At 49.8% G+C, this 24,804-nt stretch overlaps 1 protein-coding gene and 2 long non-coding RNA genes across 16 annotated transcripts; 1 reads left to right on the forward strand and 2 right to left on the reverse strand.

Annotated features, from left to right (window-relative positions):
- Window positions 1-956: 956 nt before the first annotated feature.
- SH3GLB2 (SH3 domain containing GRB2 like, endophilin B2) lies at window positions 957-23,951 on the forward strand. Of its 9 annotated transcripts, XM_015878961.3 has the most exons (12): window positions 957-1,062; window positions 8,337-8,478; window positions 8,808-8,936; window positions 10,101-10,234; window positions 10,715-10,807; window positions 14,344-14,406; window positions 18,707-18,730; window positions 20,381-20,470; window positions 20,671-20,771; window positions 21,197-21,211; window positions 21,676-21,940; window positions 22,544-23,951. In XM_015878961.3, exons 1-12 carry the CDS (start codon window positions 1,000-1,002, stop codon window positions 22,649-22,651), a joined length of 1,227 nt encoding a protein of 408 aa, XP_015734447.1. In that variant the 5' UTR covers window positions 957-999; the 3' UTR covers window positions 22,652-23,951. The 9 variants fall into 9 exon arrangements, with proteins under 9 accessions (XP_015734447.1, XP_015734450.1, XP_015734451.1 ...); XM_015878964.3 differs by lacking the exon at window positions 21,197-21,211; XM_015878965.3 differs by lacking the exon at window positions 18,707-18,730.
- Window positions 1,728-13,217, reverse strand: LOC107321753 (uncharacterized). Of its 5 annotated transcripts, XR_014936315.1 has the most exons (7): window positions 12,597-13,217; window positions 11,060-11,184; window positions 10,638-10,758; window positions 5,940-6,053; window positions 5,523-5,644; window positions 5,328-5,391; window positions 3,087-3,197 (listed from the first exon to the last, which is right to left on the reverse strand). It is a non-coding gene; the product is annotated as an uncharacterized LOC107321753 (long non-coding RNA). The 5 variants fall into 5 exon arrangements; XR_014936314.1 differs by lacking the exon at window positions 3,087-3,197 and having other exon boundaries at window positions 5,260-5,391; XR_014936318.1 differs by lacking the exons at window positions 3,087-3,197; window positions 5,328-5,391; window positions 5,523-5,644 and adding an exon at window positions 1,728-1,866.
- LOC146757457 (uncharacterized) lies at window positions 17,933-24,736 on the reverse strand. 2 transcript variants are annotated; one of them, XR_014936322.1, is made up of 2 exons: window positions 24,634-24,736; window positions 17,933-18,024 (listed from the first exon to the last, which is right to left on the reverse strand). It is a non-coding gene; the product is annotated as an uncharacterized LOC146757457 (long non-coding RNA). The 2 variants fall into 2 exon arrangements; XR_014936321.1 differs by lacking the exon at window positions 24,634-24,736 and adding an exon at window positions 20,073-20,196.
- Window positions 24,737-24,804: the final 68 nt, after the last annotated feature.

Below are 24,804 nucleotides of genomic sequence, written 5' to 3' on the forward strand. Positions count from 1 at the left end.
TCCATGCTGGGCAGTGCAGCACAGCCATTGCACATCCTTGTCCTTCAGGATGAGGTAACGCTGGCCCTAAAAGGACACAGAGTCATTTACACCTCGAGCACTGCCCTGCTCCATTGGCCATCCCAGCACGATGCTCCCTATGGGATGCCCTATATCAGCACACTGAGGCCCTACAAACAGAGCTCTGTTTGCATCCTTAGACCAACCCCCATAACCCCATACACACACACGTACCCCATACACCCCCTATGCCCTTACACCCCTCAGTGCGCTCAGTGACCTGCCTCACACTCACCCCTTTGGCCCCACATCTCTCCCGCAGCTCCAGGTCACCCCGTGCATCCCTCGTGTCCCCGCACCCAGCACATCCCCCATCTCTGTAGCCGCTTTTACTCGCTCAGGTTCCCATCTCCGACCCCACACCCGCACACTGTTGCCGTGCTGCCCGCACTCACCGCACCCCGCTCGCACCCCTCCCCAATGCCGGCTCCTCTCGCCATGGCCGCGGAAGGGCAGCGTCTCCTTCCCCCGCACCGCAGCCTACCCTGAACGAAGGCCGAAGCCCCGCCCCTCCGCACTCCTAACCAATCACAGCGGCGATCGTCCCTTCGGCGAACCAATCCGTGTGCAGGTTGCGGTGCCGAGTGCGGTTGAGCGGTGCGGGCGGCCATTGGGCGCCGGGTGACAGCTCCCACCGCGGGCACCGCCCCCTTAAAGGGGCCGCGCCTCCCCGGGTCAGCCCCGCTGCTCCACCCGCAGCCCGGCCCCGCACACCGGCACAGCCTGCGGGGCACCGCTACCGCCCGGCACTGCCCGCTGGGTAGCACGCATCCCGCACGGCTGGCTGTGAGCCGCAGGGCCCCGGCTGCGAGGCACGGCCCTTTTAAGAGGCCGCGGGGCCGCTCGGGGAAAGCATCGATCGGAGCTATAAGGATCCGAGCGGCGGCCGCGGTGACAGCGGGGGCGGCGGCGGAGGTGGATGCGGCAGCGCTGGGAGCCATGGACTTCAACGTGAAGAAGCTGGCGTCGGATGCGGGAGTCTTCTTCTCCCGGGCCATGCAGGTGGGCTGCGGGATGGAGCGAGTCACCATAGCACTGAACCGGGGGGGGGCAGCCCTGGGGGCCGGGGAGTCCCCTGGTCCGAGGGGAAGCACCCAGCGATGCGCTGTTCCCCCTGCAGTCGGCTTCCCCATTCTTCATCTCTGCTTCAGGGCACACAGCATCCCGGCCTATCTCTGCTTGCTAAAGCATTAGTTTTAAGCGCTGAGGGTGTTTTTTTGTTGCTGTGTTTGGTTTTTCTGCAGCTTTCTTGGAGGTAGAAAAGAGATTTAAGGCTGGCATCTGCAGCGAGCAGTGCTGGGTAACATGGAGCAAGAGCAGAGCTGAGCCCTGCTGCTGCCATGTTCCTGGGCCGGCAGTGCTCCATAATGGGGCGATAGCACCAGGGATGCTTCTGGCTGCAGCAGGGACCAGGGCAAGGGAAAGGAGTGAATGCTGGTTGCGTTGTGGTTGTTGTCCTTAAGCTGTTTTAAAACCTCGTAGACAGCTGTTAACTGCACCTAGTGAGCCGGCCTGCTGGGGGGCTGTGCCCTGCTGTCAGGCAGGTGGGGTGGAAGTGGTGTTTCATGGTTGGTGATTCAGTCACCCACGAGGTCAGGCTGCAGAAGCTGCCAGGACTCGACAAAACAGCTGTCGGAGATGGGAAGGAGCTGCTGAGACCGAGCAGGCAATGTCTCACTGGTCTAAAGTGGCATCAAAGCATCCTTTAGATCAACCTTTAGATCATCCTTTAGATCCTTTAGGTATCAGGAGCCTGCCCAGGATGCAGTGATGTCCCAAAACCACAGACTGAAGAAGCTTGGCTACCTGTGATGAACAAAGTGTGCAGCAGGTGGTGAGAGGTGGCTGCTGAGCCTGCCTGCTCCTCAGGCACAACTGGGAAACTGCCCCTGGGCAGGTGGGAGAGGAGAGAGGTAAATCAGAGCTGGATGGCGTCCTGACCCAGTGCTGAACTCCTGCTGGTGATTCTAGGACTGGGCTTCTTGTTCTACCCATGCTGTGGGGGTTGAGAAACAAACAGAGCAGTGCTGTCTCGTTCCAAATGTGCAGTGGAATAATCCTGGCTCTTTTAGGAACTGGTCTCCTGTAAACAGATACCATCTCTTGTCATCTTGCCAATGAGTCATATGTTATGAAAAAAATAAATAAATATTAACTACAGGTGCAAAACAAGGAGCAGATGGAAGGTTTAAAGATGCTGTTCTCATGCAAATGACCTTGATAGCAGAAGAAAGGAAGAAATACTGTAAAGAAATGGCATGTTTAGAAGATGTATTGTAAGTCCCTGATAAGTGGTTTTTCAGCTTCAAGGCGTAGGAAGGAGACAGGCATGGGAACAGTGTCTGCACACCAATTCTAGAGCAAGGAGGCGTTTATAAGTAGTGGCTTCTGCTCGCTACACCTACTGCACATCATCTTGTATATGAATATTAATGTGAGTAGTTGCAGTAGTAATTGCTTGAAACAAAATGGTCACTGGTACTTGTGAACAGCATGCAGGTGTTTCAAAGAGTCCTCGTCCTGCATGAATGAGCAGTGCTCTGTCACTACCAAGAGCCAGCAATAGCAGATAAGGTCTGCTGTTGGTGGTGAAGATTGGGTTTGTAGCAGCCACTTCAGCACAGCAGATCTTCCAGAGGACCAAATAAGCTCTGTTTTCTGTAGCTCTGAATGCTTTCCCCGGCTCCAGGCGTTTAACAAAATGCTGCTTTACTGGAACTGCAGCAACTGGGAGATAAATGGAGTGGCCATTATGTGCTGTGCCACTCAGACAGCATTAGCTATTGCTGTCTGGCTGGGGTGTCTGGCCAGCACATGACAGTTTACCTTACTGAAAAAAGAAAAAGGGCTGTAGCACTGCTGAGCCCTCAGAAGTGAGGGGGGAAAAGGAGGCAGAACATGGGCAGATACAACATGAGGTAGGTGCTGGCTGAAGGGCAGGGAGGATTTGTGGCCTAGGCTTAACCTGGGTTATGGCAGAAGACATCAGCAATCTACTGCCACCTTTACATGGCTTTTCTTACCTCAGTCAGTCTCCTACCAGAGGAGAATCAGGCTCCTTGCTGGACTCCCCTCTCCTGGGGGCAACAGGAGCAGACACAGCCAAGGGGAAGGAGCTGTACAGTATTTCTCCATAGCTGTGTATGCAGTAACCATGTTAATAGGCTGTGTACACCCCCACAAGGCAGTGTCCTGTGGGCTTTATGGCATCTCTTATGCTCTCAGAAAATGCTTCATAAAAAACAAAGCAGCTACAAGCTAAAGCATAGGAAAAAGGTAGTTGTAAGCCCTGATGCCATGACAGTGGGAAATAAACTCCCAGGCTTGTACAACTGCATGGATTAAGAGCTTTTCTAGGATTCAGAATCCCAGATGAGGATTTACTATACTGACACTTGTTTCACCAGTCATTGCTATCTAATCAGCATCCTCCAAGGGTTGCAGTTACATCCCTAACAGCTCTGGCAGCTGCAGGACAGGCCTCAAACAAATCATTCTTACCTTCATTGAAGGAGAATAAGACTTTATTTTTTGGTCAGCTGCATCTTCCAGTTACCATTAAATGGGCCCAAACCTCCTCAGAGGAGGCAGTTCTGGCCTCCCTGTAGGAGTTAGCATCAGTTCTTCTGAAGGTGACACACTGGATGTCTCTGCTCTAGACAGGCTGCAAACCAGATTTTCTGAGGGATGTCTGGATATAATTGTAGGTGTCTGTCTTCTATCAGTTCTGATGGAAAGTCAGTGGGTGCTGGCTGAAGTTACCACTAGCAGCTGTATCTTGACTTGTTCCATCTTAAAGCTCCTGGAGAAAGATGGACTCTACCATCTCCCTGAGCTCTAGTGATAAAGTAGACTTTTCCCCTCTGCTTTCTGACCTTAATGGAGATAATGCCTTGGCTACTGGATACCTTAAAAAACAAGAGTACAGGAGGTGGTTTAAGGAGAGGGTTCTGAAGGCAAGAGGCACAAGACAGAGCATGTTTCCCTTAGAAACACGTCAGTTAATGCACAAGGGAAGAATTGCATCCTTTCTTCTCTGCTTTGCTCTTAAGTTAACAAAGCTGTCCTGTTAATGGCTTCCTCTGTCCTCTAGCACAGTTTTACTTGGCCCACAGCCTGGCTTTTCTGACTCTCAGTGACCAAACACTCTCTATATAGTCCAAAGCAGTTGAGATCCAGGTAACATTTAGATGCTGACTGAGTGGCAAAGGCTTCTTTCCTAATGCAGCTCTGTATGGGATGGGAGGTAGGCTCATGTTCAGCCATCTCTGATCACCAGAAGTGCAAATATTACAATACCCAGGGCATTAAGGAACTGTTAAGATGCTTCAGAAAATCCAGTGGCCCAAATACACTGGCAGATGCAGCAGACGATTCCTAGTTTAAGACTCCTGGCTCTGGTTCGATCCTTATGACCTAAGGTGGAATCCAATCACCCTATAATGATGGCTCATAAATAATGTTTGTCTGAAAGCTGGTGACCCTGCAAGCAGGACAAAGGCCTAAATTCTGCCACCAGATGCTCTGCAAGGGGTCTGCAGCCACCCTGACAGCCAGCAGCATACCAGCCTGGGCCTGCTGAATGGGAGATGTATGGGGAAATTGCACAAGCCTGGAAGACACCAGTCAGTCAGGCTGCACTGGGTAAAACAGATGTGGCAGCAGTGGGGTTTATTCCCTTTGGCTTTAAGGAAAGGGAGGTGCTAATGCTTTCAGCAAAGAAAACAATGCATGTGCTATTTTAAAGCCTAACCTTGGTGGCTGTAAGTAGCTAGGCTGCAGGCACAGCTGTAGTGCAGAGGGACACATCCAGCCCAGCTCTGCTTGCTCGCTCTCCTGAACTCCCAGCAGTGTCTTTAACTGCTCTCATAGGGAAAGAGCAGTTTTCCCTGAGCTGTGAATGCAGCTGCCCTAACTGCAGTACAATTCAGCTCTGCTTTTTGTAATCTTTGCCTGTTGCCCAAGTGTTGCTCTCCTGGTCTGCCAGCTTGTGTGTCCACTTGGTCTCTGGTAATGCATCTAGCATTCCTGCTGGCCAGCCAAGCCTCCCAGAGGAAACCCAACCTTTGGCTGAATTATTGATGCCCTGGAATGCAGCATGACTCTCTTCTTCCTGGAGAGTGAGAGTGGCACTCAGCAAAAGGCTGCCCTGCATTATTAATCACTTCATCAGCTTCCCTGCACAAAAACAGAACTGGTGCTCAACTGGGTCAGCTGCAAGAATGTCTCATTTACAGCAAAACCAGGGAGCCTCACAGCACCATCACCTGATCCCAGGATGTGGATCCTGAAGTTGGTTCAGGGCAGGCCTGTTTCTCCAGCCATCAGGTTCTAGAAAACAAGTGGGAATAGTTCTCTTTCTGAGGATTTTAAGGTTCTTTGCAGGCAACTGCAATTGCTCAGGCTTTGCACCAAGCCCTTAGGGCAACTTTAGTACAACCAAATAAGGCTCCCATTTGTACCGTTCTGATGGATTTGGAGCAGCAAGATCCAAAATATTCGCAGTCTGCCTTTTCACAGTTAAGAGCTGTGACTGTATGGTGAGCCTGTCTGTTCCCCAGCATCTCACAGCAGAGTCTTATATCTGTCCGGCGGGAAGGAAAAATGCAATCAAATTTTTTCTAAGTGTTATGAAAACAAATTCCTAGCAACAAAAATCCTTTGTGTGGAGAGAGTATGGGGGAGTTTCGCTTGAATCACTTGAGCAACCAGATTCCACAAACTGCTGTTTTTCTACCCTGCTTTTCCCTGGCAACACTGACTTGGGCAGCCAGGTTAAGGGGATCAGCAGCTGAGACCTGTTGCCACCTGAAAGCTCAGATCTCCACTTGCACCAGGCATGAGAGAAGCAGCTCACAGGATAAGGCAGTGTAACTTACCTCTAATCTCCTTTGCTGGTTGTTGCTTTCATCTGATCTTGCTGCAAGTTGCTGCGTAAAGAGGTGGTCCTGCTCTCCCCTGCACCCGGCAATGCTGAGAGTTCTCAGTTCCACCTGAAAAGTCATAGTAGGGAAAGAAATGAGCTGAATCAACAACTTCCTACGCAGTTCCAGGGTTGTCAGACTTTGTGCAGATGAGGAGATAAAAGTGTGCTGTGGGGGAGGAAAGAGGCACCTGCAGCAACCCACAGCAATGTGGACCCAGTACCCTGAGGCTCTGCCCAAGTTTGAACCTTGCAGCATAGCCAACTTTGAGGCAAGGGTGAGGGAGGCACGAAGGGGATAAGATGGAAGTGAAATAACAGCCACACTGCATGTGAGCTGCAGCCTCCCATGCTCTTGCACCCACTTCATAACATTTATGCCCTGTTTTTTAACCCTGAAACAAAGCCTGAATGATAAATTTTCTGGCCTGACCCTTTGGAGCTGCAGGCTGTGACTCAGATTCCTGCCCATCCTCCCCTTCTGGCATAGCCTAGGCTTGCAGTGACCATGATGTGTCCTCAACCCTTGTGCAAGACAAAGAGCTATAGTGTTTAATGTGAGATAAGAACAGAATGACTATGAATCCTGGCTGCTCCTTGGCCAAATGCTGTGATCCATATTTCCAGTGCACCGGGAGAAAGGGTAGACTGCAGAAAACAGTGAAATACAGTGATGCTTGGGGCTGCTGCTTGTGAGTATAGCAAAGCTCTCCAGGGCTGAACTGATTCAAGAGCCTGGCTATAGCACCGTGGAGGGCTTCAGCAGTGATCTGACTCTGCAGCAGTGCTGTGAGAAGCAGGCTGAAATCAGCTGAAGAGGAATCAGGGTTAGGTTTGACATCTCCAGGGCAGATGCTGTTGCAGGATGTGTCTGAACTGCAGGAAGGAGAGCTGGGCTTGAAAGAGATGAGTTCTCAAAAAGCCGTCTGGGAAAGGGGGGCAAGGGAGACTGTTATGCTTGCATCAGAGAGACTTGGCTTGTTTAAGAAAGCTCTTAAACAGATGACTCCACTATTGGTGCCAAGTACCTGGGAAGTCCCAGTTTGCTGCATGGCAGTGACTCAGCCCTGCCTGGCACAGTCTGAAAACAGCCCCGAGCTCCCAACAGTGACAGAGGAAAAGCTTCAGCTGCTCACGCATGTCTGATAGCCATGTGTGTCCCCCAGAGACAGAAGTTGAATACAAAACAATACAAACACCCTCTCACCTTGAATCAGCTTCTAGCCATGTCCAGCAGTAGCCACAGGGCTATGGCAAGAATGAGCTGAAAATAAACACTGGTAACCAGAGGCTACTGATGCTGAGAAGGAGACCAATGAAGCAATGCCTGGGTGAGACTCCTCTATCCTCACCAGGCTGCAGGAGGCAATGGAGCCATCCTTGCAGTTCAGCTTCCTTCACTACTTCCTTCACTACGTCTAACAAAAGTTTGCTGGCTCTAGCTTGAATGTTACCCAAGCAGGTCACTGTGCAAACATACCTGCAGGACTTACCTATCTTGGACATCTAGCAATATTTGCACATGGCTGATTTCAGGGCTCCTAAGTGCTTGTTTGCTTGCCTCACATGCTGGTCCTGGGCTTCCTTTTTCTGACCTTGTTCCCAACATTGTCCTGTGTATGCAGCTGGGGCTGTAGGGCAGCTCTTCATCCAATGCTATGGGAGCAGAGATTGCCAGAAAGGCAATCAGGAGGGTCAGGGGACATCAGAGCAGAACCCCATGAAGTGAGTTATTAGCCATCTAGAACTGAGCTGTGAGGTATGGGAAGAAGTTACAAGCAGCAATTAGACAGGAGCTGTATTTCACCTGAGAGTTTTGGCCAGGCTTTAATCCCTTGGCACCTGACTGTGCCAGGTGTTACACAGTACCACATCCTGATAACTGAACAGTGGCACCAGGAACCAGCAACAAGGGCTGAAAGGACAAGTGGAGCCTCAATGGGATCCCAAGTAGCACAAGAGTCTACTTATGTGATCTAACAAGATGCTGGTTCCATCAACAGCAGGAAATTATGCTTAAAAATGAGAAATTGCACAGATTCAATGGGACAAATGAAGTATGGGATTGGGAAGAGAGAGAATAGGTTCTTCTCTCAGAAAGTACCAGACTATTTTCCTTTATAGAAGTCACTTATTCTGGCACACCTCTCAAACACGGGCTCTATTTTTAGCTCAATGTTTGTTCTACTCTTGGGTTTAAAAAAAAAGTGCTCTCTTCCCCTGAAAGATGCCTGGTAACAAAGAATGGTGCTTTGAAGGCTTCGTGGCCTTCAGTGGCTCTTAACGGCACTGTAGCATATCACAGTTTTGCTTCAGTAGAGCTGACCTTATAATGACTGTCTCTATCCTGCAGTTTACAGAAGAGAAGTTGGGCCAGGCTGAGAAGACTGAGTTAGACGCCCATTTTGAAAACCTTCTGGCCAGGGCAGACTCAACTAAGAACTGGACTGAGAAGATCTTACGCCAGACTGAGGTTCTGCTACAGCCAAACCCTAGTAAGTCCAGCTTCTAATGCTTGAAGGACAAATGACACTTGCACCTCAGTGTTAGGACGTGCCCTCTGGCAGAAAGCTCTGTTCCAATGGGTTTGTTGGAGCTAGAAGAAGTGTGTCTTTGTAGGACCTGTCCTTCATCCCCTGTGTAGTTAGAAGTAGTGCTCCTGAGCACTGGGAGGTGGCTGGAAGGGTGGGAGCACCTTATCCCAGAGCTGGTGTTTGCTGTCCAATGCACAACTGAGGACTGTGTGGGTTTGCCACCATGAATGACAGTTCCAGGGGTCTCTCCATCTTCCATCCTGTAACCACTGGTGACTTACTCATTTCAGGTGCCAGAGTAGAAGAATTTCTCTATGAGAAACTTGACCGGAAGGTACCTTCCCGGGTCACCAATGGGGAGCTGCTGGCACAGTACATGACAGAGGCAGCTAATGACTTTGGGCCAGGGACACCTTATGGTAAGTCAGCCTGCCTAAGCCCAGTAAATCCATTGCTTCCTTAGAGGGTAGCCCCACTGCTGTTCTGGTTAAGACTTCCCCAGCATGCCTCTTAAGGCAGGGTGGCCTGCTCCACACATGGCATCCTGCCTATTAATTTATCAACACTATTACAAGAGGAGAGTCTGCTCTACTGCAGCAGCAAACAGCCCACCAGGAGGAGAAAGGCAGCCCTACTCTGCAGCAAAACATCCTCTGTTGATGGGGAAGGGGGACAGGGTTCTCCCTATCCCTTATACAGTCCTCAAGCCTGACAGAGCTAGAGAGGGAACAAAGACGTACCGATCCATGGTAGCCAGTAGAATTAGTTGCAGGAGGCAGAAGCTGTTCGATGCTGTTTCCATGACTTTCTGAATTAACCTGAACAAGGAGTTGCACTGAATGGCCTTAGCTTTGTTCAATCTGAGAATTTTTCCATTGAGTGTGTCCTGCAAGGGAGGGTGTTAATAAAATCTTTCTCGAGCAAGAGAACAGTATAACATATTTGGGAAGGTCAGTGTTTGGCTACAAGCCTTAACGGGCCCCTTCCTGATCATACAGCTCATCTTTCTGTTCCTAAATCATATTGGTTCCCCCTCTCTAGGGCTCCTTCAAGCAGCAGACCTGCACAGAAGCACAGCCTTAACTTCCAGCTGTCCTTGCTGTCTGCTATGAGCTTTGTTATGGCTCCCTAAATCAATAATTATTCAATAGCAAACCCTATTACAGGCAGAACAGCTGTAACTGCATTTATAGCCAGCAGTGCCTCAACTGGATCCTAATCAACTCATTTTTTCTGCTCTGGTGCTTTTAGTTTGCTGCTCTGTTCCTGTGCCTCTGTGTATAAGACAAAGATTGTACTGCCCAATCAGGTGTAGCAGTAAAAGAACATCAAGGGAATAAGTGCCTCAGCAGATAGATAAGATCAAAGCCGCATTGGGAGTGGCTGGGAGGAGGTCAGAAGTTAAAGGCAGACTGAAGCTAGGACTAAAGCAGCTGTGGTATGGGCATGGTCACCTTGTCCAGGCATGGTACACTGTCCTTTCTGTTCCCCAACACTGGAGCCTGGTCGCAGTGGGTGAGCTGGCTTAGGCCAGTGCAATGTTCAATGGTTTCTACTGGAGTTGAAGGCTCCCATTGTTGCAGGGAAGACCTTGATAAAAGTTGGAGAGACTCAAAGGCGCTTAGGTGCAGCAGAACGGGACTTCATCCACTCTGCCTCCATCAACTTCCTGACACCACTGCGCAACTTCCTGGAAGGGGACTGGAGAACCATATCTGTAAGTATGGTAGTAGGGAAGGGGAAGCTCATCACCTCACCAGAGACAAGGAGGGCAGGGGAACGGGGACGTAGTGCTGGAAAAATGCATTCTCCTTCTCTGTAAGAAGACCTCACATCTCTCCCCTTGGAGAACACAAGGAAGGGGGAATACCCATCCTAGATCTCCTTAGGGCTCCCATTGCCACAGGGAAGGACTGTTATTTGATCTGCATGAGGGAGGTGAGTCCTTTCTTGACCCCTACAGCTTAGTGGGTGCCACAAGCCCATAGGCTCCTCTCTTTCCAGAAAGTTAGCCTAACAGTATCCCTAAGAGGCAGGCACAAAACTCTTGCTAGTAAGATGAACACAGCAATTGCTTGTTTCTCACACACACTTTTTGATAAGAAAATAGGCTTGATTACCTCATGATACATTGGTCCTTTCCCTTCCCAGCAGCTCCTAATCAGCCTGCTCCTTTCCCCTTTTCTGTCTCTTCCAGAAAGAGAGGAGGATCCTGCAGAACCGCCGCCTGGATCTGGATGCCTGCAAAGCAAGGTTGAAGAAAGCCAAAGCTGCAGAAGCAAAAGCAGCGGTAACTTTTTCCCTAATTCCCTCTGTCCTTCTGGCCACAAGGTTTGACCCACATGAGCAGTTCCAAAAGATCTCTGGACATAAGTCAGGCTGCCCTACTATGCCCTGGCTCTGGCAGGCATAAGCGGGAGGATTTCTCATCTGGTATGGAAGGGAACTGTGAGCAGGCACAACGTGTCTGTTCCTCAGATACCCTTCCATGGGAAAGTTATTGAAAGAAATAGTTCTGAGCTGCCAGAGGCTGGAAACTCACACTTAAGCCATGCTCCTGTCTTCTGACTGACAGTGGTTCCTGGCAGTTCAGGTTGTAGCTGGGTGATTTGTGTTGGTAACTAAAAGGCCACATCTTCTGAGGACTTGCTAAATCTCCCTGGGGACCTGAAAGCAAGCAAAGAGAGAGCTGAGCTGGAAGGTGTACAAGAGGAAAGAGTGCTGGGGCTCTGAAGGAGTCCCAGGATTTCAGACTAGTTATGATTTGGCCTGTTTGGTCTTTGGAGAATTCATGGCTGGTAAACATGAAGCTCCCAGGACAGTGCAGAAAGGAACTGCTAAGCCAGTGTCCCACAGGCCTGAAAAATGGGGATGTGGAATAAGGACTGCAAAGTTCTCTGAGGCTGAGAGCTGTCAGCTCAGGGCTGTTCTCTGGGCAGAGACCAGGTAACAGGAGGCAGAGAGAATGCAGCTTGGCAGAGGTGGGATCCCTGGAGGACCCTGTTGAGGCAAATTGCCATCTTGTACTGTTGACATGAGGACTTGCTAGTGGAAGCAGTGACTACTGCTTTATCTTAGGCTTAAATCAGATTAGGAATTTAGAGAACTTGTATGCTTACTCCCTTTCTACTCTCTTCATTTTTACCTTGCTTCCACCATGAAGTGATCCCAAGGTCTCTCAATTGTAGAAAGACCCTTGAATGGGGATTTCCTGTAGCTAGAGAAGAGAAACCTGGTCTCCCCCTGGAGCTGCAGTGCTGATGCTCTCCAGACAGGATGCAGAGCCACTCTAAGGCTCTCCAGAGCCTTTAATAGCTCTGCTTCTTTGGAACAGATCACCACAACAGAAGAGCAACCTCAGCTGCTGTTGTGGGCACCCAGCTTAGCTTGAGGGTGAGGTCCCTGGCCTCAGGCCTCAAGGTCCTTTACTAACTACCAGGGGACAAGGCACAAGGCATGGAAGGGTGAACTGCTGCCTCAGCATCAGGCAAGTTAACTCATGATTAGGCCAGTGCTTCCTATAATGTGCCTGGAATCCTGTGCCACATCTCTATGTTCAAGCTGGCCTTAAGTACTGCACCTTCCCCAGCTCACCTCTCTCTTGCTGCTTTTCTCCTTTGTAGTGCAAAACTTGTGTTCCCACAGCTTTTGTCTTGTGACTGACCCTCCAAGTATGCTGCTGCCCAGTCCCTTAAGCTGCTGTATGGGGTTTCTGGGCTTGTGCATTTCCCTCAGACGTTGTGCTTTGTCCTTCCTGTTGATGCTGTTTTGTTTACTAACCTTTTTTGTTTTGTTTCTTTGTAATTTGCTCAGTGTGAGGGAGATGTGAGTATTGACTGTGCTAACAGTGCTGTGATTTTTCTTTAATACCTCTCATTGTCTCTTTCCCATTTTCAATGACAATTCATAACTCCCTTGTCCCATCAGTAGTGGCCCTGGAGCACGTACTGGTCAGGGCTGTGGTTGCCAGGGAAAGCTGTCCCAAAAGATGGGAGCATTTGTCAGCTGCCTGTAGCTCCTCTAGAGCAGGCACACAGAACACTGCTTGCAAGCAGTGCATGAAGGAAGCAGGGACTCACCTGGTTGCTCTCAGGCTCCTCTGGCTCCGGGCAGGAGGAGTTCATCTGAGTGGTGAGTCCCTCTCCTGGAAGGGAGGCAAGTCCAGAGACAATGACAGGCAAGTTGATCTGGTTGTGGTGCTGTTCTGGCCTTCAGGCTCCAGGGCTCTGCCCTTTCTCTCCACTGTAAGAAGGGGAAGGGGAGGGAGGTGTTTCTTTTCACCACTGCTTGCAACTACAACTTGCCCATGCACGGGAGTGCAAGAGTAGCTTGCCTCCTTCATCCCATGTGCTGTGGCTAGTTTTGGGATTCAGTGGAGAAACAGGAAAAGGGAGGAGAGATTTCTTAAATTGCTTTTGATTTTAAGACCAAAAAAAGAATCAAATCTGTTCCTGGGAACATCTCCTCTCCCCACAGAGGAGTCAAGCTTAGTTACAATGCTAGCCTCAGATTGCATCGTGCATTTTTCTTCCTTATCCTCAAGTTTGACTTAAAATATGAATCACTCCTCCCAGTTGCTTCCTTCTGCCATCCCCAAAACTCCTCAATGGTTGAAAAACCTCTTCTTGCTGGGACTGTCTGAATGCTCTTCCATACACCCGTCACTCATCCCAGCAGGCTGCTCTGGGCTGCTGCAGCTCCCAGCTAATCGGGTCAGTTGGTATAAGTAGGTCTGGGTGAGCTGCAAAGAGATTAACCTGGGAGAGGAAATGTGGGGCCTGAGAGGATTAGAAACGCAACAGGGTTACAGCTGATACGTATGCCCACCTTGTACTCCAGCCTATGGCACAATAAGGGGTGACCAGGGCTGGGCCTTATCCATAGCATTGCTGCGATGGCCCCAAGGTAGGCTAGCAGGTTGGCTCACCTCTGGGTGACATTACAACTTAGAGGCCATTCTAGGAAGAGACCTAATCTTTTCTTAACTGAAAAGATGATTGTTCCATGATGGCTGATGAGCCCTCACTATGTGTGAAGATGGACTGTTTCCCTTGCATTCCCAACAAGGAAAGCCTCTGGAGTGCTAAGTCTTCGTGTCCCAGGGGGGCTTAGCTGTTGAAAAGGTGACTTGGAGAATTCCTGACTTCTGGGCTGAAAACTTACACGTTGGCTTTGATGGCAGCAAAGCATTGGGCTAGATCTTGTTTGGTCATGCCATGCACCTCACTGAAAACAGATCTGAGCCTGTTAGGTGGAAACATGCTGAGAGGCTTGGTGAAAGTAAGAACAGGTAAATGTCTCTCCTTAAAAGACATTATGGAGAGTACATTGTGATGCTAGTAGTCATGTCCTCTTCAACGATGAAGCCCTCACATTTCTAGGACTATAGATGAGAAACAAGGGAAAAGAAGGTCCTGTCCACTGGAATGAGCCAACATGAGATGGGCAACATCATGGCTGTAAGGCAATGGGAATCATGTTCAGGACTGTGCTGTCTCATCTGCTCTCCAACTGGCTGGTATATGAACTAACAGCTCTAAGTACAGGGAGTTTATAGGAGCAGAAACATCTACAGTTCAAGTACCAGATGTGTCTGCATGAGCCTGTCCTCTTCCTCTTGCATAAACCCAACTTCCACCTGGGGGCAATTTCCAAGCATCACTGCCCAATCTGTTGGGAGATTTCCTTCCTGCAATCGTGGGAATTTGAACTAAGTTCCCAGCACAGAAGGGAAACAACAGCAGCCCCCTGTTCTAACTGTAGCCCAGCTGATTCCTGTCAACTCTTCTACATGACTTGTACATGAAACTCTATTCCCCCTATTAGGCTGTGCCTGACTTTCAGGAGACTAGACCTCGTAATTACGTTCTCTCCGCCAGCGCATCAGCGGTAAGATTGCTTCCTCATAGATGTTGCCCCTCCAACCTCTTCCTGCCCCTCTCTCCACCTGACGTTATCTCAGACCTAGTGCTCTGCTGTTTTCAACATTTTAATGTGACATGGGATGCCTGGAGTTCCTCTGACTCAATTGTAAGGATATAGATCACCCTTCTGGGAGTGCGTTATCAGGACCTGACACTTTTGTTGCTTGGTTTGCTTTCCAGTTTCTCTCCCTGTCTGTTTCCACATTTGCAATGGGAATCTTCTGACAGTGTTTTTATTGCTAGCTAGTAGAGCAACTGAAAGGAAATAAACCCTCAATGGTTACCCTTTTGGGATGGTCCCAACCTTATAAAGACAACACTGCATGATTGATAGCTGACCTGTTGTTTTGGTGCTTGGAGGCTTTCTGGCCAGTCAAGAAAAGCAAAGGTGGAAGAGTCTGCCACCCATGGTGCCAGTAACCTAGAAGGCTGACAGTACAGGCTTGTCTATTCTACAAATACAGGTCAATTCTTTTTATCTTCAGCTTATTCCCTACCCTCCTGCTGTCTGCTGTTGGTGGCTATTGAGCAGGCACACGCTGGGGTGGATTTATAGCCTGTTGTATCTCTACTGTGTTGCACTGAGTGGTTGTGGTCAAGCAATTGACTTTCTGTGCTGTGTTTATGGCTCCCCATTGCACAATGTCACATTTCTCGTTAAAATGTTGAAAACTGATCATCTTGCTTCCTAAGTAGAGTTCAGAACAACACTGATGCCTGTTAGTAGAATAACCTGGGACTGAAAGGGCTGGGGAGGATGATCTATAGAAATGCAGTAGGCCCAGCCTACTAGCAAACCAAAACCTTCATGGTAGCAAGTCTGATTTGGTTAATGGGGAATTCATCCCATTTGGAGAAACAGGTATGTCTGGGCTGATAGCATCAGTGTTAGTTCCCAGGGGGATGTCCTGACCTTCTTGGAGAGAGATGCTGGGATCAGAAATAGCTTTGCACAAAACTAGAACATTATTTCAACAGGTAACTGGCTGGGTGATGAGGCTTCCTGGGAAGAAGCTGATACTGGAGATGCTGCAGCAATTACTCAGTTTCCAGCTCTCCTAGCACACAACTAGCATCAGCCTGCTGCTTCTCTGCTGGAAAGGTCTGTTCGAGGACAGTGCAGATACTGCAGTAATGGACTAAAACTGAACTCCAGGAGAATCAGAAGATAAACTGGGTTTTCCTTGCCTCTGAATAGCTCTGGCTAGATCAGCATATCCTGATCATCCCTTGAAGCTTTCTAAAGCAGACCAGAAAAGCATTTGCAAAACATGCATTAGCATCTTGCAGAGTGCCCAGATGCTCAGTCAGATGTGTCTAGTCGTCATCTAACTGCAAGCTGGTTTGTTTGCTATACTGCAAAGCTGCTATGAGATCAAATGCAGAGTAAGGTAACACAACAGGGGAAATGAATTTGGGTTTTTGCTAACCATGGGTGTCCACCCTCTCACATCTCTGCCTAGATCAGTGATCCCTGTTCACAGCTCTGCTAAGGAGGCTCTGACAGCAGAAATGACAAAGGACAGTCAGCTCAGAGCAGGGCTCTAGTTCATGCTTGCTCTAGATAAGTAATTGGCACCAACTTTCATCGTGTTTGATGGTTGCACAAGTGGCAGACACCCCAGCTTAGCCAACAGTGGCTTCCAGAATGCCTCTTTCAGAGTTTGCAGCTGGTGGCTGAATGCCATCTTGCATCCAGCCTGCACTAGCAGGGTGACTTCAAACAGCAATTGGATTCTCTAACCAGTAAAACACAGACTAAGCCTCGACTGCTCCCCAGCTCAGTGCAGGCAGGACTGCTCTGCAACACACACTCTAATCCCAGCATTCATTCCAAGGAGTCAGACATTGCAGTGGTGTAGGAGCATTTCATACTGTTGCTTGCTTTTTCCCAAGCCAAAGTCCTTTGTACCACTTCTCTGTCAGTACACACAGGTTGTAGAGCAGTTGTTGCTGTTAACCTTGCTTTTAACCTGTTCTCTTCTGGAGGGAGGGATTGCTTATGCCCAGGTAACAATTTCATCTTGCAGGTGAGTAAACAGGTCAGCTCTTCCCTGGGCCAGATGACTTCAGCAGGGACAGCTGAACTCTAATTTGGATTCTAAACTCACATTGTTGCTGGGGAGAGGTTGATAACCTGGTGCTTTGATTTTCCCCTTCTGCAACAGGAGGGCTTAGCTGGAACTTCATTCAGCTGGATACAAGTCCCTTATCTCAGCCCAGTTTTATTTAAGTTGGAAGCCGAGGAGCAATTTCTCCTCTCTCCCACACTGACCTTTTGTTTGTGTGTAAGGTATATCCCTTTCCCTCAGACCCTGCCACTTGCCATGCTGTGTATTCCTATGAATGATTCCAAGAAAAACATATTGAGTACCTGAAGAGGGTTCCTCTGGCTTGAGCTGGGGTGGAGAAAGACAAGCACAGATCACAGCCATCTCTTTTGCTCCCTGAGCAATCTGGAATATTTCTGGCTAAAACTGCATGATGTGTGGTAGATCTGGGCAGAGCCAGACTGCCCCAAAGCACCTTAAGGTCAGAGCTGGAGAGCATCCAGCCTGACAAAAAAGAAATGAAAGCTGAAAGTTCAGCAGGTGCTACAAGGATCAGTTGGGTCTGAAATGTCTTTAGTAATGCCCATGCTATCTAAGTAGAAAGACCTGTGACCAAAAGCTTCCCCTGCTGCCCTCTAGTAAGCCTTGCTCTGGAAGCCTCACACCAGAGCAGCACTTCAGGCCAGGACCTGCTTCTCAGCTGCCTGCAAAGACATTCCCTCCATCACTGTTCTGGAGTGGGAGCTCTTAGACTGAGGAAGGGCAGGGGCTTCTTGTCCCTGTGCATGGCTGGAACTGCCCAGGCCTCATCTGAGTCACAGTGTGACTCAGTAATAAAGCATCCATCTGAAGGACAGAGAAAGCACCTGGCCTCACTGCACTGAGTGCTGCACCAGGGACAGCCTGCAATACAAGGACTGACCATAATAACTGCCCAAACAAGGAAGAGATGCCAGCCAGGCTACTCACCATGAAACAGGAGCAGGACAACAGGTCAACCAGCAGAAACCAAAGCAGAATCAACAGCTTCCTGCTCCAGCCATTCCCCCTCCATGGCAGCACTGGTGCTCCTTACTTTGCTGATGGGTCTATCTGTGCACCTGGGCTCCCACAGCCCACCTGAGAGCAGTTCCTGGTGAATGAACTGCAGCAAAGCTCAGCTGGGAGATCCTGGACCCAAACAGGGGGTGTTATCCTCACACTCCAGCATCCCACCTGTGCTGAACTTACCTGGTCTGCAAAGGGGTGAGGCCATCTCCTCCAGCCCCATGGATGGGGGTGTTGCTGGCAGGCTGCTGTGCTTCCAGGGAGCTTTAGTGGCATCTTTTTGTGTTGCCAGAGCTCAGGAGCCGTTGTCTGCTGAGGAAAGGCCAGGCCAAGGACCTCTGGGAAGGATCAATGTGTTTTTCTACCTCATTTCTCCCTTCCCCGTCGCTGTGCATGACTTCTGTCGATTGTTTCTTGTCCTGGAGCCAGATCCCAGCGAGCAGCTGTCAGTGTTGTGCTGCCCAAATGTGCCCCTGTGGGGGACACTGAAAAGAGATGGGAGACTTCTGGGTACGTCTGGCTGAGGAGCTGCCTGCTCTCACCTGCAGGGCTAAGGAAAGCACCCAGGGAGGAGAGTGGGAAGGAGTAGCTTAATGTTTGAGGGCAGCATCCAGCCATTGCTCCCTTCTTCCCATAGCTGAACATGACCACTGGTAGCTGGAGGCTGCCTGGATTCTGAACCCATTAACCTGAGCTCTCTAGACCAGTGGCTGAGGATTGCTGAGCTCACAGCAGTTCCCAGGCCCTATTTGTGGTCTCGAGCAGCTCACCCATCTCACAGCACTCCTAAAAGAAGGGCTGTCCTTCAACACCATGTTCAGCAGCCTTCAGCAAAGTAACCTGTGCTCTCCAGAGGACTCTGCTGCTTAATCTTGTTCTCCTGGAGCTCATTAAATGCAATTATCTTAGAAAGGCTGGCAGGGAGCAGAGCTGGAGTGTTGGCTGTGGTGGCACAGACTTGCTTTCCCATTGTGAAACCGAGCTCAGGAATGCAGGAGGGAGGGAAGGGGCACAGGGCTGGCAGCTGCTGCTGGGTGAAGGGCTGGCTTGTCCCTGGAGCTGGCCTGCTGCGTCCACGGAGCATCCTTGCCCATTGGTGTTAATGCCGAGTGCCTCTCGACGTCTCCAACACTGATCTCCTTTCCTGTTGCTCTGTGGTCCCCACAGCTTTGGAGCGACGAGGTGGAAAAAGTAAGTACCCAGCTGAAATGGGGCTCCAACCTTTTCGGGTGTACTGGTGGTGTTCAGTGCTGGGGGGGCTGCAGGCTCCTCTCCACCCATGTGCATAAGGGAAAACCAGTGCCAGAGCCATCAGCCCTGCTGTGCTGTGGCTGTGCTGCTCAGTGCAATTCTGACAGCAGCCTGGGAAGAAGCCACCCCTGGGCCAGCTGGCTGTGCTTAATGTGAAGGGCTTCCCAGGCAAACCAGGCCTGCTTGTGATTACGAGCATCTGGGAGAGCCCTGCAAGGGTGTCACAGAAGCAGAGTGGATGTGACACAGTGCAGCTCTGCTCCAGTTCTGCATGTGCCCTGTGTTAGCAGCCAGCAGCCCATCACCTGCTTGTTCTGGGCAGCAAGCAGGAGCTCTGAGCAGAGCTGGATGGGGACACAGGGTCTCCTTGTGAGCAGCCCCTGCTGATGGAGGGGTGGCTGTCAGGAGGGCAGGGCGGGAGGAATGGAGCCTGTCATGGAGCTCAGACTGGTGAGCTGCACTTTACCTGCTGAGGGATCCATGGGGCCAAGTCCCAGAGCTGGGTTTGTAACTCATTTATGAAGACGGATGGGCTGCTTGTGGACTAAAGACCAGGGTGAACTCAGTGTGGAGCTCCATCATGGCACAGGGCTTCCAGAGGCACCTTCCTGTTGCCTTTTGTCAGATACCCCCAATCAGATGGCAGCCTGAACTGCAACGGGACAGAATGGCACATCCCTGCATGCTGTGCATGATAGCATCCCATTGCTGCCTTACTCTAAATGCATCGTGAGAGCAGACCGGCTGTTTTTACTTTAATTTCTTCTTCAGTCCCTTAAACAAACGAGCTGGCAGCATTCAGATCCAGGCACGCAGGGCTCTGCTCATGTAGTCCTGATTGGATGGACTGAAGCGTTGCTGTTGTCGGTCACAAGTTGCAGATACTGAAGTCTGTGCTCAGCAAACTGAAGCAACAAAATCTTGGTGTCTGATAAGGTTTTGTGCTGAGATTTTCCCGGTATGGTCCCCCTCTTCTCCTTTAAATAATCCCTTTTATACAGAGGATGCAAGAAAATAGATCATTTGTGGCTTAAAATAGGCAAATCTGATTTAAAAGACACTCAAAGCATTTATTCCTTCCAGCCTATTCATACAGCAGTACAACTGGCACATCCTCCTTGGTGCTAAGGAACGATGCATGGAGGACAAATAAGCCTGTATGTCACCCTGTGGTGCATGGGGGGAGAGCAGGCAGCAGAGCCCCATAGGATGGCTGATAAGGATGGCTGATAAGGATGGCTGATAAGGATGGCTGGTAGCACAGCACTGGCTTTCCACCTACCTCAGGTTCTAATTTAGGAGTGTCCAGGCTTGATGTATCAGTCTTGAGCTGTCGTGCCATCAGCTGCAGTGACTCGGTGTATGATTAAGCAGGAATCAAGTTGAAATACAGCCAGAGGCTGCTGGGATTCCAACCTGGGGTGTCCTGTGCCTGACATTCAGTGTCATGGGTGCACTACTAAGCCATCAGTTCACTCATCTTAGTGCCAAAATGGGACTTGGAGGCAGTTAGAGGAGGAGCTGGGTATTGGCTTCCCTTGAAGAAGCTCCTTGCCTTTGCTGTGTTGAACACCCCATCCTGTTTTGCAGGCAGAGCACGAGCTGCGGCTCACTCAGACCGAATTTGATCGGCAGGCAGAGGTGACACGGCTGCTGCTGGAGGGGATCAGCAGCACACACGTGAGTCTTCCTTGGTAGCTGGGCTGATGCGTTTTAGAGGCTCTTGGATCCTTTGTAGAAGGCTGCCAAGGGGATGATGGTCCAAGTCAACCACGTAAATACTGTCCTACACACATCTGCTGCCCTCAGGGTCAGGTGGCAGCTGTGGGAAGTGCCCAGGTAACCAAACTCAGCCTGGTTTCTTGTCCTTCTCCATCCAGGTGAATCATCTTCGCTGTCTCCATGAGTTTGTGGAGTCTCAGACCAACTACTACGCTCAGTGCTATCAGTACATGCTGGACCTGCAGAAGCAGCTGGGCAGGTGAGACAAGAAGCAGTTCTTGCTTCCCTGAGGGTTTCTCCCTCATTTGGTCAATGCCAGTTCAGGCCTCCCTCCTCTTCAACAGAAGCTTAACAGCCCCCTCCAAGCTCTGACAGAGCTTCTGAGTTTATGGAATGGCGATGAATGCTACCGTATCTAGAGCGGGCTTTACCATTAGATTCATCTGAGATTTATACGTTCATCTCAAAACACGATGGTCCGGAGTCTGAATGTTCCTCTAAATGAGTTAAATGACACGGGAGACAAATTCCTGTTGCCCAGCAACAAGCCTGGGTGTGCTCAGCTGCAGCAGTAACCAGCTCCATGCTGCAGGCAGGGCTCTTCTCTTACCTGTTGTGCTGACCCAGGAGGGTTCTCTGTCTGATCACTCACTATTCCTGTTTCATTCTTTTCCATGCTTGCAGCTCCAAAGGAGAAATGTAAGTAAAACATCACACAGGACCAGTTCTAAGAGCTCTGCTCTACACCTCAGCCAAACCACGGAGTCTTTGCAGGCTCACTACCAAGGCCAGCAAGGCCCAGAGCTGCACTCCCCTACTGCAGAAGGGGAAATCTATAGGTAAACAAGACCTGGCTTCATTGCCATCCCTGTAAAGAGCCCCCAAAGTTGCACTGTGTCTAGTGCTATGCTCATACTCAATAATTTTGCTGCCAGTCCTTTAGCAGGACTGCTATGCTGTATTTACTTGCTATGCTGTATTTACCTGCTGTGCAGCCTGAGCACCAAGTGCACTTCCCTGCTTTAAGGGCACCACGGGTACGTGCCAGCTGTTAGTGGAACTCTGCAGCATCAGCTCTGCACTGTGGCCACTGAAGGGAAGATCTGTTCCTTGGTTCCTCCCAATAGATCCTTACCCAACTCTGCTCTTCTGTCCTATGTCAGATTTTCAGGCACGTTTGTAGGGAATGCAGAATCCACGTCTCCACCCCCAGCTGCTGCCTCTCCTCCAGCTGTGGCTGCCGCCACTCTCCCAGCTGTGCCTACTATCCCAGTTGTCCCCACCATTGTTGGGGTGCCCAATACTGTGGCAGAGAGTGTCCTGAACCCAAATGAAGTCAAGCCTCCCACCAGCGGGACGCGGAAGGCCAGGGTCCTGTATGACTATGAAGCAGCTGACAGCACCGAGCTGGCACTCCTTGCAGATGAGGTTCGTATCTTCCCTTCACACTGAATTTTGCTCTGTTTGCCCACCATTCTGTTGCATGCTCAGCAAGGTCTTGTTTTTTTCCTGCCCCTAAACCCTCTCTGTACAGAACTACTGATAGAATCTTTTCCTTGACATCCACTGAATTGCAGTGAGTTGGTGCTCATGGCCACGTTCACGCCATAAAGTCTTTTTCTTCCTATTGGAATATCCTGTTGTACCTGGCCAGCAAAACACCCCAACATGTGCAGTGTTCACTGAGACCCTCAAACCCAGGCAGCTTGTGGTCTCATCATGCTGAGAACAAAGGAAACTGAGCAAGCTGCAAACTGTTCTGGTGACTGGAGACTTGTGTCTTCAGACAGGATGACGTGGTGCTACCAAGACACCCAGGAGGCAAAAATGCCTTTTCATTCTCCAAATTGAATTAATGCAGCAGGGACTTCAGTGGGCAGCACTGCTCCTGGTAGAGCTGCAGATAGTTCCAGGGAGAAAAAACGCAGCTGCCTCCTAAATGAACTTGAGGAATCAACCTGTTCTTTAATCTGCCTGAACTCCTGGCTCTGTCTGCAGAAGGTCCTGTCTAATGATGTCTTCTCTCCACAGATGATCACTGTGTACAGCCTGCCAGGCATGGATCCAGACTGGCTTATAGGGGAAAGAGGGAACCAGAAAGGGAAAGTTCCTGTCACTTACTTGGAACTGTTAAGTTAAACGTCCCCCAGGAAAAAGAATGTACAGACAGAATGCACCCCTCACCTCCTGGCACTTCTAACGTGGATTTCTTCATCAGAGACCCATTGCTCTCTTCAGGGTTGGCACTCCATTGCTAATATGGGAATTGGGGGAAAACAAAAGGTTGTGGGAAAGGGCCAACGGCACCCAAGAATTCATCCATAGCAGTGCAGCCTGCTTTGAGGTTAGTCATGATGGTTCAGGATTCCTTGATTACTTTTTCTACCCTGCCCTAGTCGTCTTTATCACCGGGGCTTTCCCAGGGTCAGCAATTTGTCTCCCTCAGCTGCTGCTCATGGAGTTTAAGTTACACGTCCCTTGTGTTTGCTGTCAGTTAGTGCCTGTCTGCCCCTCCTGTCCGCTCTGTTCTTCAGCAGTAGAAAAACCTGAGTCAAACCACAGAGCACTGTGGGAAAGTGTCCCACACAAAGCCTCTCACATAGGTTAGCTCTTAAGGAAGCTGCGTTTAAGTCTTAAGAGCCAGTTAAATCCAACAGGGAGAGCAGGAACACGAGGCTTTCTAAGAGCTGTGCTTACTACAGCGGTGCCTGATGGCTGCCATTAGTACTGTCCTCTGAAGCTGGAATGTCTCTGAAGACCAACCTGGTAACGCAGGGCCTGTATGTCAGAAATCAAACCTCAGTGCAAAGGGACCATGCATCTTGCTTGCATTTCCTATCAACAAACTACTCGGACTGCAAAGAGTTTACAAGCCTTCCTACAAGCTTTGCTCCCTGTGTTAATTGTCCTGGCTTTTCTTTCAGCGTCTGTTCCAGGCATGTTTTAGCCTGACTTTACTTTCACCCCAGATGACTGATGTAACCAACACCTTCCCTCCCATCTCAGCAGTGAGCAGACTTGGTGCATCCCAGTACAGTAAGGAGCAGTCCCACATGCTGATATCTCCAAAGAGCCGTTCCTGGCTGCACACACATCCAACAGCTCAGGCTGCCCTGGTACATGTGCTGGGTTCCAAAGGGAGTGCTAAGGTGTGTTTGCATTTTAACCCTATAATGCTCTTTTTAGCTAGAGCTCAATTGAAGGACTGCTGTTGCTGTGTAACTGGTTTTCCACTTAAGCTGGATTGAAATTCACCTGCACCAGGCTTTCTGTTCACTGCCTTCCCCTCGGTATGTCAGAACTTTGCTTGTTTATTATCTATCTTTTGCACTTTCCCCAATGGCATTGTGACCACTCTAATGTAACAGGGCACTGAGCACCTGTGTATGTAGGGCTCGTGGTTTTCAGCACTTATTTGCCAATAAACAAACTGCCTGACCTCCAGCCTCAGTGTCTGCTGTGGGCTCAGGGCTGCTCCGGTGTTACTGCGGCTCGTAGGGAGGGGAGGGATGCAGGTCAGGCAGGAGCTGTGCCATCCTGGTCTCAGAAGCTGGGTGTAAAAGCAAAACAAAGCTCCTAAACAAGGCAGCAGAATGACTTCAGCTGATGAGAGACTGGGAAGGTTATTGGGCATCTAACAACCCTTTTTGTTGTTATGGAAACTACCTCTGCTCTAATCTAAAACCCCAAAGCCTCATCCTTAATTTCCAGCTTGGATAGAAGGAACTCCTGGGAGAAGCAGCCCTTACAGTGCTCTGTAATGTAGCAAATAGCCGTTTCTCTACAGTTAACAAAGTTAATGGGTGATCAGCTTACACTGTTTGAGTTTTACAATTGCAGCGATACAGCTTCACTGCAGATACCTATTCCCAAGTCCAGCTCCATCCCTGTTATTCCTCCCTGTGATGCGCTACAGAAACAACACTTGATGATGCACAAAATGCACCTCAGAGAGGCAGAAGGAACCTGCCCAGCACCAGCACTGCTTTGTCGTTAGGAAAGGCTCAGAAGTAGCACCGGGCTTTCCCTACTAGTTGGTGGCTCACAACTACATTTCAATTTGATTTCTTGCCTTAAAGAAGCCTGAATTGCAGGGATTATTTTATGCAATAAACACTCACCTCTTTCTGTCTCCATCACGTGTTGAGCCTCAGAACCTGAAAGAGTTTGTTGATCAGCTTGAGACAGACAACAGTGTGATGGAACATCGCTGTAACCAACTCCAAGTCCTAACTGGAACTCCTGCTCCAGCAGCACTGCGAACCTGTGAATGGGGCAACCCAGCAGAGGAA

Source organism: Coturnix japonica, chromosome 21, assembly GCF_054131305.1.
Source record: "Coturnix japonica strain WE chromosome 21, WE-NBRP24, whole genome shotgun sequence".
Classification (NCBI taxonomy): domain Eukaryota; kingdom Metazoa; phylum Chordata; class Aves; order Galliformes; family Phasianidae; genus Coturnix; species Coturnix japonica.